The sequence below is a fragment of the Podarcis vaucheri genome (genome assembly GCF_965113315.1).
Source record: "Podarcis vaucheri genome assembly, chromosome: 16".
NCBI lineage: Eukaryota > Metazoa > Chordata > Lepidosauria > Squamata > Lacertidae > Podarcis > Podarcis vaucheri.
The window spans coordinates 15,373,582-15,390,661 of record NC_138754.1 but is presented as its reverse complement, the minus strand read 5'-3'; the positions used below and the strand labels follow the sequence as shown (position 1 = coordinate 15,390,661).

Sequence of the window (17,080 nt, the reverse complement as noted above, 5' to 3'; positions counted from 1 at the left end):
TCCTCCCAACTCCTCACCCCCCTCCACCCGCCCCCAGTGGCCTCCCTTCTCTCCCACCCAGGGCTACTGAACTCACATCGAGGAAGCGCTGGTTGATCTCATAGATGATCTCCAGGTGGCGGGGCAGAAGGGTCTCAAGGAGGTGGACAGGCCAACGCTCCAGAGCCTCTGGCAGCACGGTGTGGTTGGTATAGGCACAAGTTCGCACTGTGACATCCCATGCCTAGAAGGGACAGAGAGAGAGACTAAGAGGGAGAAGCAGCAGCAGCCCTTGAGCCAAGCCGACCAGCTCAGGAGGATCCTGCTGCCTGACTGATTGATGGTGGCTCTGCAGGGTCTTCAAAAGGGACCAGAAAACAGTGATGGAGAAAGCAAGTAAGAGAACCCCACCCCACACTGCAACCCCTGGGGTATCCCTGGTGAGAAGGAGCACAACCGTGAAAGGGAGACCTGGTTAAAAGCTTGTTTCTAACAGGACTGCCTCCTGTTTCCCTGGCATGCCCCTGGAACAGGAGGACACGGGCACAGGCCAATATACCCTTTCAATACCGCTACTATCAACCATGTTTTTAGAAAGGCTGTTGGGAAAGGAGCCCAAAGTAAAGCCACCCTCCCATCACACCCATTTCTGCCCTGCTGGTCCAGGCCTGACCAGGCTATTGATTTCGTGGTTTCTCTGCCCACCTGGTAGGACTGTGGGACCTGAGCCTTTCCCAGGGATTTATTTCAGCCAGAGCTACCAAGGGGAAGGGGTCTGTGTTGGATCCTAGGGTTTGTTTTTGGAAGGGGTAAGCAAAGGCACTCTTTGAGCACCCCCAAAGAGACTGCCCCTCACATCGGAGCAGCTGCAAGGAGCCCCCAGGAGCTGTCCTGGGATTATGTGGAAAGAGCCAATTCTCTGGGCGTCCCTCCTATGGGAAACCTGCCTGGCTCCCTCTCTCTGCCTGCCTGCCAGCGAGCCTCACTTGCCGAGCACTGGGCTCCTTTAGACAATGCGTGCTGGAGCGAGAGGGTGCTTGAGCCACCCAGGCCACCAGTTTCCCCCTGCCTTGCCTGACCCCTGCCTGGGACCCTCACAAGATGAAGATGCTTCTTAAATATTCTTGTCTTCTCTGAATGTTTTTGGGTTTTTTTTGTAGGGAATGTTCTTTGGCTTTTTAGCAGGAACATTGATGTGTTTGGTTTTTATACTGCTGAAAGGTTTTGAATTTGCATCGTTTGTAGCATTTGCATTTGCATGATTGTATTTTTGTGTGTATCTGTATTTGTGTGTATCTGGGAGGGCTTTGGCCTGACAGGCAGCATATAAATAAACAACAACATTAACATAACATTCCTCTTCCTGCTGTCAGAGTTTCCTTTGGCTGTTGGGTCTCGTTTCATTTAGCGCTGGGGTCATATAAATGCATTTTATGATTGTGACTTCATTGTCGTTTTAAATAGTCATAAGCTGCCTCCTCATGAAAAGGCGGGCTAGACATTATTTACATAAATAAGCTCCGTGGAGAAGGATTTCTGCATCCGTCCACCCTGCTCTGGCACCGGCCATTGCTTAGAGTCCAGCAGCTCCTCACCTTGTCCCAGTCCAGTTTCTCAATGTCCACTAAAACCCTCATGAGTTCTGGGATGGCCAGGGAGGGGTGGGTGTCGTTGAGCTGAATAGCAACCTGGAGGAGGCAAGGAAAGAGAATCGGGTAGAGAGGTCAGACTGGAGAAATCAAGGCCGCCCTGTGGCTCCCTTCCCTTGGTGCCCTAGGCACATGATTATGTTGCTTTAATGGTTAATCCAAGGGACGTGGGTGGTGCTGTGGGTTAAACCACAGAGCCTAGGACTTGCCGATCAGAAGGTCGGCAGTTCAAAGCCCCATGACAGGGTGAGCTCCTGTTGCTCGGTCCCTGTTCCTGCCAACCTAGCAGTTCAAAAGCATGTCAAAGTGCAAGTAGATAAATAGGTACCACTCTGGTGGGAAGGTAAACGGCATTTCTGTGCGCCGCTCTGGTTCGCCAGAAGCAGCTTAGTCATGCTGGCCACATGACCCAGAAGCTGTACGCCGGCTCCCTCGGCCAATAAAGCGAGATGAGCGCAGCAACTCCAGAATCGGCCACGACTGGACCTAATGGTCAGGGGTCCCTTTACCTTTTAATGGTTAATGCAGCCCTGCTCCCACCCCATTGCAGAGTCCCCACGGGAGGGAGGAAGTGTAACTGCCAGGAGCCCCCCATTTCCAGATGAACCTGGCTCTCCCTCTGGCCTCTGCACACTGCTGAGTGAAAACAGGCAGGCGAGGGAGCAAGGGAGGCCAGCTGCCGATCCTTGTCACCGGCTGCCACTTCTGCTGAGCCCAAGGAACAGAGAGGAGCAGCAACAGGCGCGGAGGAGTCATTGGCAGGTGACTGACAACAACGCTGGCCCCAAACACCAGGGCAGCCTGCACTCCAAGCCCCCATCAGAGAAACCAGCCCCGCTACCTTGTCTGGGAAGGCGTCGAAAGAGGTGCGGACGGGATCGCGGCTGCCGAACTTGGAGGACTTGAAGCGGCGGATGATGTCTTGCAGCGTGGCGGCCACGACAAAGTACTCCTGCTTCAGGCGCAGCTCCTTGCCCTCAAAGAACTGCGGAGGAGGGAGGCAAGGGGAACCCAAAGGTCAGCACAAGGAAGGCAGGGGAGGGGGGAAGCGTAACTGCTGGGAGCCCCCCTCCCCCATTCCCATAAGCAAAAAGATGAGCACTGTGGCAGCTTAAGAGCAAAAGCCACATTGCTACTCAGTTGCCATATTTTGAAGAGCAAAAAAGAGGACACATTTGCCGACTTCTGCTTTTAACTACGGAACGCTATGATGACTCTCATTTAAAGACCCCTACTGTATGTAGGCTATAGAAGTTGTGATATACTGCTAGTAACAGTGTTCTTAACTTACAACAACATTGAAAGTACATGAAAATACACATGAAAGTACTTTGGCTCATGTTCACATCTTTGTGAATATAAGTGTGCACAGAACAATTTATTAAACTGTTTAACTTGTGCATATGGACTCTCCTTAAGGGCCGGGGGCTGTTACCTCTTGCCCTCTCAGACTCCTCCTCCAATATCTTGTTGCTGAGTCAATGTCCTTTTAGTTCAGCCACAAGAGAAGAGATTTATACAGTATGTAGATAGTTTAAGATGCTGCCCTGTTGTGATTCTCTGCGGCAGACTAGCTTAGCTGTGTGCCTTAGATCTGAGTCTAATGCACTAGGAAAAAAAGCTTGGGGTACTGTAAACAAAACAAAATTTGACATTTTGCCAAATTTTAAAAATCTGCCTGGACAGATTTTACTCCTGAAAAAGAGGACATGTTCAGGGGGAAAGGGGATGTATAGCAACTTTAGCAAGGTGCTCTCTTCTGAAATTTGTCCGCGTCTGTCAAGAAATTGACAGGTGTTGCCCAGGATCCCACTGGGAGCCAGGAGTCCTGTGTTCTAATCACTCCCACTCTACCAACAGGCAAAACAGCAGCAACAGAGGTGGAAAACAGAAAGACCTTTGGAAGTAGGGCTCCCAGTGTGTTCCGTCTTTCAGCAACGTGTTTTCTCACTATAAAGTTTACAACGTGTTTTCCTGAAACTTTTTTTGATGTGTCTAGATCCAGCCTCAGAGGCAGGAGAGGAAGCTGGGGGGGGGGGGCAAGAGGCAGGCTGCTGAAGATTCCACGGAGTCTCCCCACTACTTCTGCAACCAGCTCCCCTTCCCCCCCCCATCCTCCCAGAACACACAGAGAAATGAAGAGGGCAGAGCGAAGAGAGACAAGGTGAATAAGTCTCAGATTGCTGGGAATGGTGGGAAGGCAGGGTCCTTCAGTCCTTGCAACTGCCTCATTGGGACAAGACCTACCGGGAAGGGTTGCTGTGATCACGAGGCCTGCGCTGTTTTGGTTTCTCTGAATAAAGAGCTAACTTCACTGACACCAAGCGTTTTTTAATGCTCACCTGCTCCTGACTCCAGCTCCTGACACCAGGTGGCATGAGAGAAGACTGGCTGGGGGCTCAAAAACAAGAGGGGGGAGCTCTGCTGCCCTGCCTGCTGCCTGGGGAGGTTGCCCCCTGCTGTCCAATGGTAGGGCTGGTCCCTGTCTCCTTCTCCCCCTCATCTCACTCACACTGCTGCTCTGGAAAGTAATGCCTGGGGGAAGGCACACCACTTTTATGCTGGGCCATCCCAGAGAATACTGGAGACCACAAACTGGGAGCACCTAGACTTGGTCCTTCAGCCAGCGTAGGTAGGAGAAGAAGGCTCAGAAACCTTCTCAGACTTTTATTTTCTTCTGCTCGCTGTCATCATGTGTGGTATCAGATGCAAGTCTAGCCTCTACATTAGTCTCCCCACAACTCCCTGAATTTCTGGAACATTCTCTCACACATCAGGAAACTGAAATTACAGAACTTACGTTGTCATTGGGATACAGGACCCGGGAAATGTTCTCAGCCAGGTTTCTGTCCAACACTGCCTGGATGTAGCCACCGACATTAACTGGGAGAGAAAGGGAGAGATGAAATCTATTCAAATGGGGCAAAAGTTATACAAAGCGGTCAGAAGCTGCCTTGGAGGGGGCTGGACTAGATGACCACCTGTGTCCCTTCCAACTCTATAGTTCTAGGGTTATAAGTCAGCCTGTTTCTCTAGCCAGCTCAGTGCTGCCTGCTCTGACCAGCAGGGGCTTTCCCAGCCTGACCTGGCGGTGGGAACTGAACCTGGGACCTTCTGCATGCCAAGCAAGTGAGCTCACTAAGAGATGAGAAGCCACCCAGCCCAGAGCATGGCGCCTGGGTTCTCCAGGGTGGTCTCAGGCAGGAAGAAGGGGGGAATTTTCCATTACCTGCTGGCACCCGATTCTTTTCTCAAGCGGAGAGATGTCAGCAGAGGTTCTGGATGCCAAGCAGGTGCTCTGCCACTGAGCTGTGATGGCCCCTCCCCTAAGTGAGGTGCAAGGAAACCTCTAAGGATGTCCTGCACCCACAAAGGCTGAGTTCTTGTCAGTAGCCAAACACACACGGAGAGACAGGCATATGGAGTGAGCGAAGAAGGAGCTTCCTGTCTAGCAGGCATTGATAGGCTTCTCCTCCATTAATTTGTCCAGTCCTCTTTTAAAGCCACCCAAGTTGGTGGCCATCGCTGCTTCCTGTGGCAGGGAGTTCCACAGTCTAGCTATGCACTGCATGGAGAAGGACTTTCTTTTATCTGTCCTGAATCCAACATTCAGCTTCTTCGGATGTCCAAAGTGTTAGGAAGAAGAAAAACTTTTCTCTATCGACTTTCTCCAGATCTGAAAGGCAGGAAGCTGCCCCACACTGAGTCCACTGTCTACACTTACAGGCCCCGGCTCTCTAGGGTTTCAGGCAGGGAGTGTTCCCCGTCCCATGTGGAGACGCCAGTGGGGCTTGAACCCAGGGGACCTTCCGCATGCCAAGCAAACGCTCTGCCTGCTGAGCCACACAAGGCCTTCTCGGTAGTGGCGCCCACCCTGTGAAACACCCTCCCTTCAGATGTGAAGGAAATAAGCAGCTATCCTTTCTTTAAAAGACATCTGAAAGCAGCCCTGTTCAGGGAAGTTTTTAATTTTTAACGCTGTACTGTTTTTAACACTTGATTGGGAGCCGCCCAGAGTGGCTGGGGAAACTCAGCCAGATGGGCAGGGTATAAATAATATATTATTATTATTATTATTATTATTATTATTATTATTATTATTAATCCACTTACAGTCCTTCAGGTTGAACTCGTTGGGCGCCCGAGCAGACCACAGCCGCATGGTGTTGACAACGTTGTTGCGATAGCCGGGGACGGGGGTGTCGTAGGGGAGGGCAAGGACCACCTGCAAGGCAAGGGGGTGGGTTCTGAACTGGCTTTGGGGCTGCCTATTGCACCCACCAGCAGGCAGCAATCCTGGTCAGGCTGCCTAGGATGAAGAGGGGCACAGCAGCAAGACCCCCACTCCTGCAAGAGACTAGGAGGGCCTAGGAGCAGGGAGGGCGGACCTCGAGGTTGCCTTGGTTGGCCATTGCCAAGGGAACAGGCCCAAGGGGTGCGTACAAAAACTGCACCTCTCCACTCTGGCTCGAAGTGACTAGGAGCTCACCCACTCGGCTGTACACTGCCCAGGCTGCTCTGGGCACAGGAATCTGGCCGCTGGTGTGGGCCATCAGAGCAGCCCTGGAGAGCCCCCTCCCCAGTTGGCTGATGGTGCTATTTAAAGTGTGGGCAGAGCACCAGCAGAGCTTGGAGGGAAGAAAGAGCAGGAGGCAAGAGTTGCAGGAAGGGGGGGACGCAAGGAAGGAGGCAGAAGGGAAAGGAAGGAGGGAGGCAAGAAGGCAGGCAGACCGATGGATGAGGAAGTGAAGGAAGAGAGCAGAGCAGACCCAACCCTGATGGCCATGGAGGAAGTCACTGGCAGAGTGAGAAACGCAACAAAAAGCAAACCTATTGAGTTTTTGGTCCATGGTCTCTCCAGGCTTCAGAGGCGCCAATTCAGCTCCTTGCCAAGGGCCCAAAGAAGCCTTGGCTTCCCCAGCTATGAGCTCAGCACCATTTCTGGCCCCTGCAAGCAACACCAGGGCACATCTGTGCACATCTGAGCACACGCACACCATATTTGGCCTGGGGAGGCAGAATCCTTATTATCATTGTTTATTAAATTTCTATGCCACTCTTCATCCGAAGGTCACAGGACGGTTAAGCCACATAAGAACACAAGAATACAAAGCAAATCTACCCCCGCCTTCCGGTACCCTCCTCTCATTCCTACTGACCTGGGTGTCTACCCATTTCACGCCATCATGGTCATGCTGGACGCGGCCGTAGAAGTGCACAGGGATCATGTACTCTGGGCGGGCCTTCTCCCAGGGGTTCCCATAGCGCAGCCAGTCGTCAGCCTCCTCCACCTGCCAGCCCCCGCAGATCTTCTGGTTGAAGATCCCAAACTCGTAGCGGATGCCATAGCCATAGGCTGCCAGGCCAAGGGTGGCCATGGAGTCCAGGAAGCAGGCTAGTTGGAGAAGGAAAGGAAAGGGTTAGTGGAGCCAAAGGGGGTTTGGGCTGCATTCCTCTAGGGCTTCCACAGGAATGGATGGATTGGTTGAGTTCAAATATATGCTACTTCCACACAACGGGCTGCTGGGCCTATAGCGGCTTACAGCAAACATTAAAAGTGTCCAAATACAGAGCATTGGAAATACCACTACAGGATATGTCAGTATAGGACTAATTTAGCCAGCGAGCCCTGGTAATCATCTAATGTTTATTGGATGGATTTCCCCCTTAAATTGATTTTTGAATTCTGAATTTATTGTTATTCACGTTTTATACTGTATTTTATGCTGGGTTTTGTTGTTGTTGTTGTTGTTTGCATCAATTAAGTGTATTAAATTTGTTGTTAGCTGCCCAGAGCCCGGTTTTCTGAACCAGGAAGGATGGAGTATAAATAAAATATTATTTTTATTATTATTATTAAATTTTAAAATGGCAAAAAACATCAATTTGGCAAACGCAAGGGAAAAGGAGCAATCCTGTTTTCTGTTGCTCTGGAGGGGAAGACCCGCATCAGTGGACTCTTGTGACAAAGAAGGAAATCCCGACTAAACATTAAGAAGAACTTTCTGGCAGTAAGAGCTGTTTGACAGTGGAATGGACTCCATCAGGAGCTGGTGGACTCCCCTTCACTGTCAGGGGTTCCTTAACTCTGATTCCTGCCCTGCAGGGGTTGGGATAGATGCCTCTCGGCATAGCTGTCAACTTACAGATTTGAAAATAAGGGACCAGCAGCCTCGAAAATAAGGGATCAGCAGCCAAAATAAGGGATTTTCCGAGCACAGGTGTGTTCTGAGCCCCTCCAAGCCAAAGGCAGAAAGCCCAGCCAGCAGCCAAACGAAGCCTCAAGCGGTGGTTCCCACAGCGCAGCAACCCGGCAAAGGGGATGCAGCAAGGAAAACCACCATCACCTCTCCGCTGGGAAGTGCAGAGCAAAGGCGAGTCCCCAGGCAACACGGCCGATTTGATTGGCACAAGGCATTAAAGCTCCACCCCCCCCAGTCGTTCTTAGACTCCTTATTGGGTGAGCAATGCAGCCAAGCAACACAGTTGGAGCCTCCCTCCTCCCTGGCCAGCAGGAAGGGAGGGAAAGGAGCTGCTTCCTTTGAAATCCGGGAAATTTAAGGGACATTATCAATAAGGGACAGCAGCGGGACACAGTGCTGGGATAAGGGACTTTCCCACCAAATATGGGACGGTTGACAGCTATGCCTCTCGGGGTCCCTTCCCATTCTATGATTCCATGGGACAGCCATGTTGGGAGGACGAGGAAGACCGTCAACACATGAGTGCGCTCCCGAGATCCTCGGCAGCCACCGGAAGGCCACGGTCATCCTAGCCCCACCGGGAGATGCTGCCAGGGAGAGAGAGGTGCTTGCAAAGCAGGGGCTCAGCCACCGAGTGGCAGCCCCTCCTCTGGTGGCTCACCTGCCAGGCGCCCGAGCCCTCCGTTACCCAGGCCAGCATCTTCCTCGATCTCCTGCAGCTCTTCCATGTCCAGGCCGAGCTGTTGGGCAAAAGTAGGGTGCGGAGGGGAGAGGGGGTTGAATTAGCTCAGGTGGGGCTGAGGGGAAGCCCCCAGCCCCAGGAATCTCCCAAGCCTCCTTGGCCCATCACCACCAACCACCTTATCCACACACACCCCAGGCCCCTTGACAGGCCCCAAACCTGGTAGGTAGCTTCATCGCAGGCATTCTGCAAGGCCAGGTTGACCATGGTGTTCTGCAAAGTGCGCCCCATGTAGAACTCCAGAGACAGGTAGTAGATGCGCTGCAGGAAGAAGAAGATTGAGGAGGAGTTTGGGAGGAGCAAAGGTGGACCTGTGAGCTTCTGTTGTGTTTATGGGAAGAAACTGTGCGCTGCCGTCTCCCACGGAGAGGATTAGATTTGGATTGTTGTTCTTATCACCATTGCGTTGTTTTTATTGAACAAGATGTTACGCCTTGGTCACCTTCGGCTTCTTGTTGTTTCGAAACACAATAGATTTTCTTTAGTTCCGCAAATATAAATATGGCACTGAGAACAATACTTTTAACTCTTTTTGAAATAAGTATTATAGTAAACTAGAGCTTAGTACCAGAAAAAGGTGGCTGGCAGATTGACGGGTGGGAAGGAATACTCATAGGAAAAAATAGATACAGTGGTACCTCAGGTTAAGAACTTAATTCGTTCTGGAGGTCCTTTCTTAACCTGAAACTGTTCTTAATGTGAGGTTTTGTTCTCATCCTGAAGCAAAGTTCTTAACCCGAGGTACTATTTCTGGGTTAGCGGAGTCTGTAACCTGAAGCGTCTGTAACCTGAGGTACCACTGTATATAATAACTCCATGATAGTTTACATCATCCCCAGTAACGTATCCGGGTGACCATTTTCTTGTATCTTATTTCACCAAGACATAACAAACATGCCCCACTTTTCCAGAGGGGCTGTTGCAAACTAAAGCCTAAACCACCATTGCTCAATTTACTGTGCCTCATTCGTGGCAGCGAGACTTTGCCATGCAGGAGGGAAGAAGCAAATTCCTTGAGGGTCTGAGTGGTCAAGACTGGAGGCAGGATCCCGCTCCCTACAGGCTGAGGGGCCCTGGGGAGCAGCAGAAGAGCCCCACTGCTTTGGGGGCGCTCAAGACATGCCCCTGGCATGAACTAAACACTGGTAGAACTCCCTGGTGCACCAGCAGAATGCTACATGGGTGCAGCTGCCAGTGGAGAAAGCAAGTCAAGGATGGGGTGCAGGGGGCAAGCAAGGGCGCAATCACTTATCTTTAAAACGCTTTGTTCATTATTGGCATAACGACGCGCCCTCTTCTTCAGCGGATATGGCCCATTTGTTTTATAGCTCATCAATACCAGATTGACTGTATCATTCCACACATGTCGGCTCCGAAATAAAGACTCAGTGTGATCAACACAGCTAATCCCAGGTAAGTACGTCTAGAACTGCAGCCTTATTTCACAATTTGCATTTCTGTTTTATGATTTGGAATTTGTAATATATAAAGCCTGCCTGAGCCACTGGCTGAAAGCAGCAGATGTGAGCCACACAGCCCCTATTAAACTGCCTTATACCAAATCAGGCTATTGGCTGATCTAGCTAAAAAAACAACAAAAGGAGGCTCCAGTCCTCGCAGTTTTGGATAAAAGGCTGATTCACATAGGGACACAGTGAGTCATGCTATTGACCCATATAACCTCCAGGTGTTACTGGACTACAGCCCCCATCAGAGGCGGACTTAGGGCAGTGTGACCAGTACTTTCGCACTGGACACTGAGCCTAGGGGGCGCCGCAGCGACAACATAGTGAATTGAGCAGAACGGAAGGCGAGAGGTTGGAGGGACCAAATTTTGGCCTTGCACAGGGTGCTGCGGGAATTTGAAAGACCCAAGTCTGCCGCTGCTTCCATCACCCTGGCCATTGGCTGTGCTGCCTGCAGGGGCTGATGAGAGGTACCACATTGCTTACCTCTGGTCTACACAAACTTGCAGCAGCTCTCCAGCCTTACAAAAAGAAGTCTTTTCCAGCCCTACCCAGGGGCTGAACCCAGCCTCTGCTGTGTGCCAGTGGTCCCTCCTGGGAGCACAGGAAGCTGCCTTGTATCAGAACAGGCAGCTTGTCCACCTCGGCCTCCAGGGGTGACACACAGACCTTTTATCTAATCACCCCTGGAGATGCCAGGGATCAAGCGTGGCCCTTTCTGCCCGCCTGCCAAGCAGGGGCTACAGGTCCCTCTCCTGACAGTTCCCCTCTATTCTACCAGGAACTTAGGCGGTAGCTGTGTGGCCACTTCTGCACTGCAAAAAAGAGAGATAAAGGCAACATCTCTTTTTGGATGTTATAGGTGCAAATTTAGAAATATTATAAGTTACATAGAAAAGTAATGCATCTCACCAACGGCAGACCAGCCAGCCTATATGCCTGCTTGGTGTGCTCTCTATAGTGCATTCAGTGCTATTTTAATAATAATAAGGAGGAGGAGGTGGTGCTGGAACTCACTATGAACACCCCACTTATAATGGCAATGGTACCCACCTGAGAGGTGACGGAACTGAGTTCTGGCTGGGGGGAAAAAGCCCTGATTGCATTTCTATCCCACTATTTTTCAAGGTGACATACATGGTTCTTCGTCTCCTCATTTAACTCCCACAACAACAACCCTCTAAGGTAGATTAGACTGAGAAGCAGAAATGGCTTTAGCAGAAATGTCAAAAAGAATTATGAAAGAATATGTTAGGGTTAAAAGAATTTGGTATATATAAGTTTTAAGTTTTACATTTTAGGGTTTTTTAGGTAAGATAAGGTTAAAATAGATCAAGGTAATTTAAATGACAGAATATTGTGAAAGATGGAAAGGATTTGCTGAGATAATTAACAACTAGAATACAAAAAAGGGAGGTGTGAGGAGGTCGTTGAAATAAGTTAATGAAAGTTAAGGATTTGGGAATATTAGACTTGTTTTTTAATTGTTTGTTTATTTTTGTTTTTTGATTTAGATGTATTGTGTGTTTTGTTATTTTTTATTTTTACTTTGGTTTTTATTGATCTGTATTGTTTAATTGTTATGTTTATCTACTTCTTTCTCTCTTTTTCTCCTTCTCTTGTTTTTTCTTTCTTCTTTCTTTGTAACTTTAAAATTCTCAATAAACATCATTTTAAAAAAAATAATAGAATGAGAAGCAGTGATCGAGCTCAAGGTCACTCCCCACAGAGCTTCAGGCAGAGGGCCTTCTCGGTAGTGGCGCCCGCCCAGTGGAATGCCCTCCCACCAGATGTCAAAGAAATAAACTACTACAGTACCAGACTTTTAGAAGACATCTGAAGGCAGCCCTCTTTAGGGAAGCTTTTGTTAGAAACTGCCCAGAGTGGCTGGGAAAAGCCAGCCAGATGGGCGGGGAATAAGTATATTATTATTATTATTATTATTATTACTTCATGGCTGAGTGGGGATTTGAGCATTGGTCCTCCAGGTCCCAACCAGACATTCTAACCACTAGGCCACACTGGCTTCAAGGACTCCACACACCGTCTGCCCAGCTGCTCTCCTTTCTTGCAGTTCTTTTAGATTTAAACAGAACTTGGAAGAGGACTGTCCTCTGTGAGGTAGGACACTCAGCCACATGGTACTTGGGGGGCCAACCAGCCATGGCTGGGTTCAGCCCACATGCAGGGGAACAACAGGGGTGGACTGGGAAAGGGTGCTATAAGGATAGAGATAATGTAAGCAAAGCTCTCTGAAGTTTTAGAAAACAACACATCAATGTATTATCTTCACCATATTTTTCGCTCCATAAGACACACTTTTTCCCTCCTAAAAAGTAAGGGGAAATGTGTGTGCATCTTATGGAGCGAATGCAGGGGGAGGCAGGCAGGAAAAGCCCCCAAGAGCCACACACAAGCTCCGCGCGGCTCTTGCGGGCTTTTCCCCAGGAGCGAGAAGGGACTGACGCAGGAGGGTGCGCAGCTCCTGTGGGCTTTTGCGGGAGGTGGGAAAATTCCAAAGTTGTGCACAGCCTCTCCCAGCTGGGATGGATCCCGCTCGCTGTCCTGGCTTCTTTGCTCTTTGGGGCTGGGGGGGGGGAATAATATTTTTTTTCTTGATTTCCCCCTGTAAAAACTAGGTGCGCCTTATGGTCCGGTGCGCCTTATGGAGCGAAAAATACGGTATGTAGTATTGTGACAGCATTGTTAGAGGGGCTTCAATCTGGCAAGCAGATCCCACCTCCTGATAAGCCCAGCCTCTCCTCATCTGGATCAGCCTGTGTCCAGTAAGGAATGCCTCTGAGATATTAAAAAAGCAATGTGAGATAGATAGAGATAGAGAGATAGAACAGGCAGCAAAACTTTACAAAAGATTGCTCTGTTTTAGGGCACATTTTCTTTGGGGGTGAAAATAGAGTTAGTTTGTTTCTCAATGGCTGGCTGACACAGGCCGGCGGCAGAGAAGCAGGCAATGCTAGTAAATGTGAGTTTATTTGCAATGCTATCCTAATCTCGATTCCTGGATATTTTGGGAACTGGGTAGAGTTACTCAGGCTGCAGCCCTAGGCACATGCGCTTAGCACGTAAGCCCAGGTTGAGGAATGAACGCAGGAGGACTTTGCTTCTGAGTGAAGATTCACTAGATGGTGTTGTCGGGGGGGGAGAGGCACTCTGTACATGTCCAGAGGCATCCTGCTTTCCTACTCCTACACATATTCTGTCGCTCCACTTGAAGTGCTCATTGCAGATCGTTTCCCCACACTAAATGTGCGACCAGAAACATTTCTGAACAGCAGGATTCCCAGTGTGGTCAATACCTGGGATAGGACATCCTGCCACCAGCCAAACTCTTGGCATTCTCCAGCTGAGTGCTTGCAAAATACTCATCCCCACAAGAAGAAGCTCCATCTAAGGGACCTTTGTTGGTGCCCAGGTTTACTACCACGTCTTACTAACCATTAGCAGCACTAATATATTTATTTATACATGTGATCTACAGCCTACCACTCCTCCAGTGAGTTCAGCCCTGCTTGAATGCACACGCATACCGCAGATACCATTAGCTAGCTTGATTTCTCTGGGTATGGACCCTTACATAATCAAAAGGTCACCAACCATTCAAACTGAGAAAGTATCTGTAGGGTTGGGGAAATGCAGAGTTTGCAGAAGTACAGAAAACATTTATTAGAGACCCCACTCTGCAAAAACAAAGAAACAAACATAACCACAGCCAAATAAGAACTGTGCATGATATAATCAGAATGCTATTGGAGGGGTGGGGACCCAGAGGAAGGAAAGAGAACGTGCTGGAAGATGGCAGAGTTGATCAGCTGGAACCCTGAAGTGCAGCACATGCCACACTGCAACATTTTGTTGCAGGCTCCCTCCTCCTCCTCCTCCTCCTAATAATAATAATAATTTATATTCTGCCTTTTCTCCATTGAGCTTAAGGCAGTTTGCAGGGTTCTCCCTCAATTTATCTTCACAACAACCCTATGAGGGAAATTAGGCTAAAACAGAGACTAAGGTTTCCCAGTGGGCAGAGTGACTGAGTAGAGCATGGGTAGGCAACCTAAGACCCGGGGGGCAGATCTGGCCCAATCGCCTTCTCAATCCAGCCCAGGAATCAGCATGTTTTTAGATGAGTAGAATGGGTGCTTTTATTTAAAATGCATCTCTGGGTTATTTGTGGGGCATAGGAATTTGTTCATTTCCCCCCCAAAAAAATATAGTCCGGCCCCCCACAAGGTCTGAGGGACAGTGGACTGGCCCCCTGCTGGAAAAGTTTGCTCACTCCTGGAGTAGAGGTTTAGAGCAAAATCTCTCCTGTCCTCTGACCACTCTGGTCCTCAACTTAAAGTAAATTTACTCAGTAGCGGCAGCATCGTGGCTCTGCGAGAATGACTTCCCACCAGTGGCAGATGGAGGAGACCCAGCCTCCTCCACACAGCTGGAATGAGCAGAGCCGGAGTCCAGGGCAGGTCACCTGGTGAGCTCTGGGTGGGATCGAGCCCTTAGCATTTCTCACTCCAGGTGAATCCTTGTCCTCAGGAATGACTACGGCACTCTGAGCATTCTCAGAGGCACTCCTATTGTTTGTTGCTTCATACGTCTCTAATTCTTAAACCCCTCTCTGTAAATGGGTAAAGTGGGGAGCACAATCTGGGTTCCTTTGCAGAGCTAGCAGACGTGAACCAAAGAGTGGGGGTTGCAGGGTAAGAGCAGATTTTGGCTAAACATCAAGGCAACTTTCCTAATGGGAAGAGCTCTTGGCCAGTGGGGCAGCCTTGCCTCGGGGGGTCGTGAGTGCTCCCTCTCCCTTCCTCTCCTTTGCTAGAGCTACTTAAGCAGAAACTGGGCAACCAGCCATCAGGCATGCCAAAGTCCAGCTTGCACCCTGCGCTGAGGTGGGGGTTGGGCTGGATGACCTCCCAGACCCCCTTCAGACTCTCACATTCTTTGATTCTACGTCCTGGGACTCAGCCACAGCACTGGTGTGGTTGCCAGCACAAACTAAGCCCCTTTTTTGATATGCTGGGAATGGGCAGCAGGCAAGGAGGCATTGCAAAGTAAAGGTGTTTCCTCTGGCAGAAGGAACCTGTGGCCAGGTACCCCTCCAGAACCAGAACGCAAGGCCCACCACCGCTGCTGCTGTTCCTCCACCGGCCGGCTGACCTTTCCAAGCTCCGCAAGCCGAGACCGGCCCATCTTGGGTCTGCTTCTGCCAGCTGTATCTGGTGTCCTTCCCCCGGAGCCCTGGTGCTGCTGACACAGGCCTATCCCGAAATTAAATGGCAAAAGTTCACAGCAAATGTCAGGCTGGGCTAAATTTAAAGAGGACGGGAAGGAGCTGCCTCCCCTGGCCGGGCCCATCCCTTTGTGATGCAGAGAGAGGGAGGCAGATACCTGGAGACCCCACCCCTACCCCCACCCCAATCTCTGGAAGGCTGAAATTGGGGTGGGGGGGCAGATCTCCTGGATGCTCAAATGCACCTGGGCGTGCGGAATGAAAGTTAGTGGAGGGGGGCTGCTTTGCCTGGTCTTTGAACCTGAAGCCAGGTCAGCTTAGTGACCCACACAGAACATAAACTATGGAACTCCCTGCTGCAGGAGGCCACCCACATGGATGACTTTAACGGAGGAGTAGACATATTAATTGAGTGGGGAGCTGTTGATGGCTGCTAGCCATGATGGCGGAAGGCAGCAATGTTTCTGAATACTACTGGATGGAAACTGGGAGGGGGGGGTTGCATTTCTTTCCCTCACCTGCCACCTGAGGCCTGCAGAGCTGAAAGCGAAGGGCTGGAGCCTTGGGGTGGAACACCTGTTTGGCATGCAGAAGTTCTCCCCCTAACAGACCCCCCAAAGAGAAGGGGTTTTGCTCTCCAAGCTTCAGGTGGGTTTTTTGACCCTCCATCCTAACCCGCGGATGGGAGCAGGTGGCCTCTCTCTCCCGCAGGCGGCGGGGAAGCGTCTTAAGCAGCTATTAATACCCCCGACCGAAGACTGGCTTGGATACCCCACCTCCCCTGTCGCCCCGCCCTCCGGAGGGGCAGCTTCGACACCTGGAGCCACCGGGAGCGAGAGCCCGGAGCTTGCTGGAACCCAGACATGCAAAGGGCACGCGCGGGGGGGGGGGGGGTCCGGAATAAGACACCGGGAGGAGCGCGGGGGGGAGGCTGACACCAGTTCCAAGAAGGCACGGAGTGCGAAAGGTCAGGCAGGAGGCAGACGCTCCACAGACAGTACTTGAAGGAGCAACCCATCCCCCCAAAAAGTATTCCCCCTCCCCAATCCTTCCTCCCAGGTCACCGTCTAGTCTCACTGAAGGAACGGAGTAAACTCCTTGCTCCCTCCCCCTGCCGACTTTGGAGGGGGGGCAACCCTGAGCGGACACCCCACACCCCTCCACCGGCCCAGGTAGGGGCGCCATCTTAAATAAAATATTGGGGGGCAAGTAAGCCCCGCCCCGTATATTGATCAAATGAAGGAGCTCACCTATACTATTTGAATGTCAATACCCATAAACTTGTGGGCGGACTCAAATATTTTTTTGGGGGGGTTCCTATGGGCCCAGGGTCCTCCCTCGGCGGGGGGCCACGAGCCCCTCCCCCCTCCGGACCTCTCCCCCCTCCCGCGCTCCTTTGATCTCCTCCTCCTCCTCCTTCCCACCTTGGGGTCCTTCTCGTAGTAGTACTGCTGGGTGCGGATCCATCGCCCGACGAGGTGGTCGCGGACGGTGTGGGCGAGGGCGAAGTAGTAGTCGCGCGGGGTGGCGACGTTGCGGTCCTTGACGAGGGTGAAGTGCAGGTGCCGGTTGAAGTTCTTCTTCAGGTCCGTCACGTTCTCCACGCCCGCCAAGCCCCGCACGCTGATCTGCTTGCGCTTCTCGTGGTCGGACAGTGGCCGAGACATCCTGGCGGCAGGGAGAGTGGCGCGGAGCGGGCGGCTAGCTAGATGGCAGGAGGAGGACTCGACGGGGCGGGCTCCGGGGGCGCTGCGCTCTCCGCTTCGGCACCAGCAAATGCGCCCCAAGCCCCT

At 51.1% G+C, this 17,080-nt stretch overlaps 1 protein-coding gene across 1 annotated transcript in view; it reads right to left on the bottom strand.

Moving 5' to 3' along the window:
* PYGM (glycogen phosphorylase, muscle associated) overlaps positions 1 to 17,080 on the bottom strand; it is a 27,374-nt gene extending 10,294 nt beyond the window's left edge. Inside the window, exons 1-9 of the mRNA XM_082204277.1 lie at positions 16,712 to 17,080; positions 8,733 to 8,834; positions 8,493 to 8,571; positions 6,788 to 7,023; positions 5,742 to 5,853; positions 4,429 to 4,511; positions 2,470 to 2,613; positions 1,575 to 1,667; positions 77 to 223 (exon numbers count right to left, since the gene is read on the bottom strand). Coding sequence (XP_082060403.1) covers positions 77 to 223; positions 1,575 to 1,667; positions 2,470 to 2,613; positions 4,429 to 4,511; positions 5,742 to 5,853; positions 6,788 to 7,023; positions 8,493 to 8,571; positions 8,733 to 8,834; positions 16,712 to 16,954 — 1,239 coding nt within the window. The 5' untranslated portion in view covers positions 16,955 to 17,080. The remainder of the gene's footprint in view (positions 1 to 76; positions 224 to 1,574; positions 1,668 to 2,469; positions 2,614 to 4,428; positions 4,512 to 5,741; positions 5,854 to 6,787; positions 7,024 to 8,492; positions 8,572 to 8,732; positions 8,835 to 16,711) is intronic.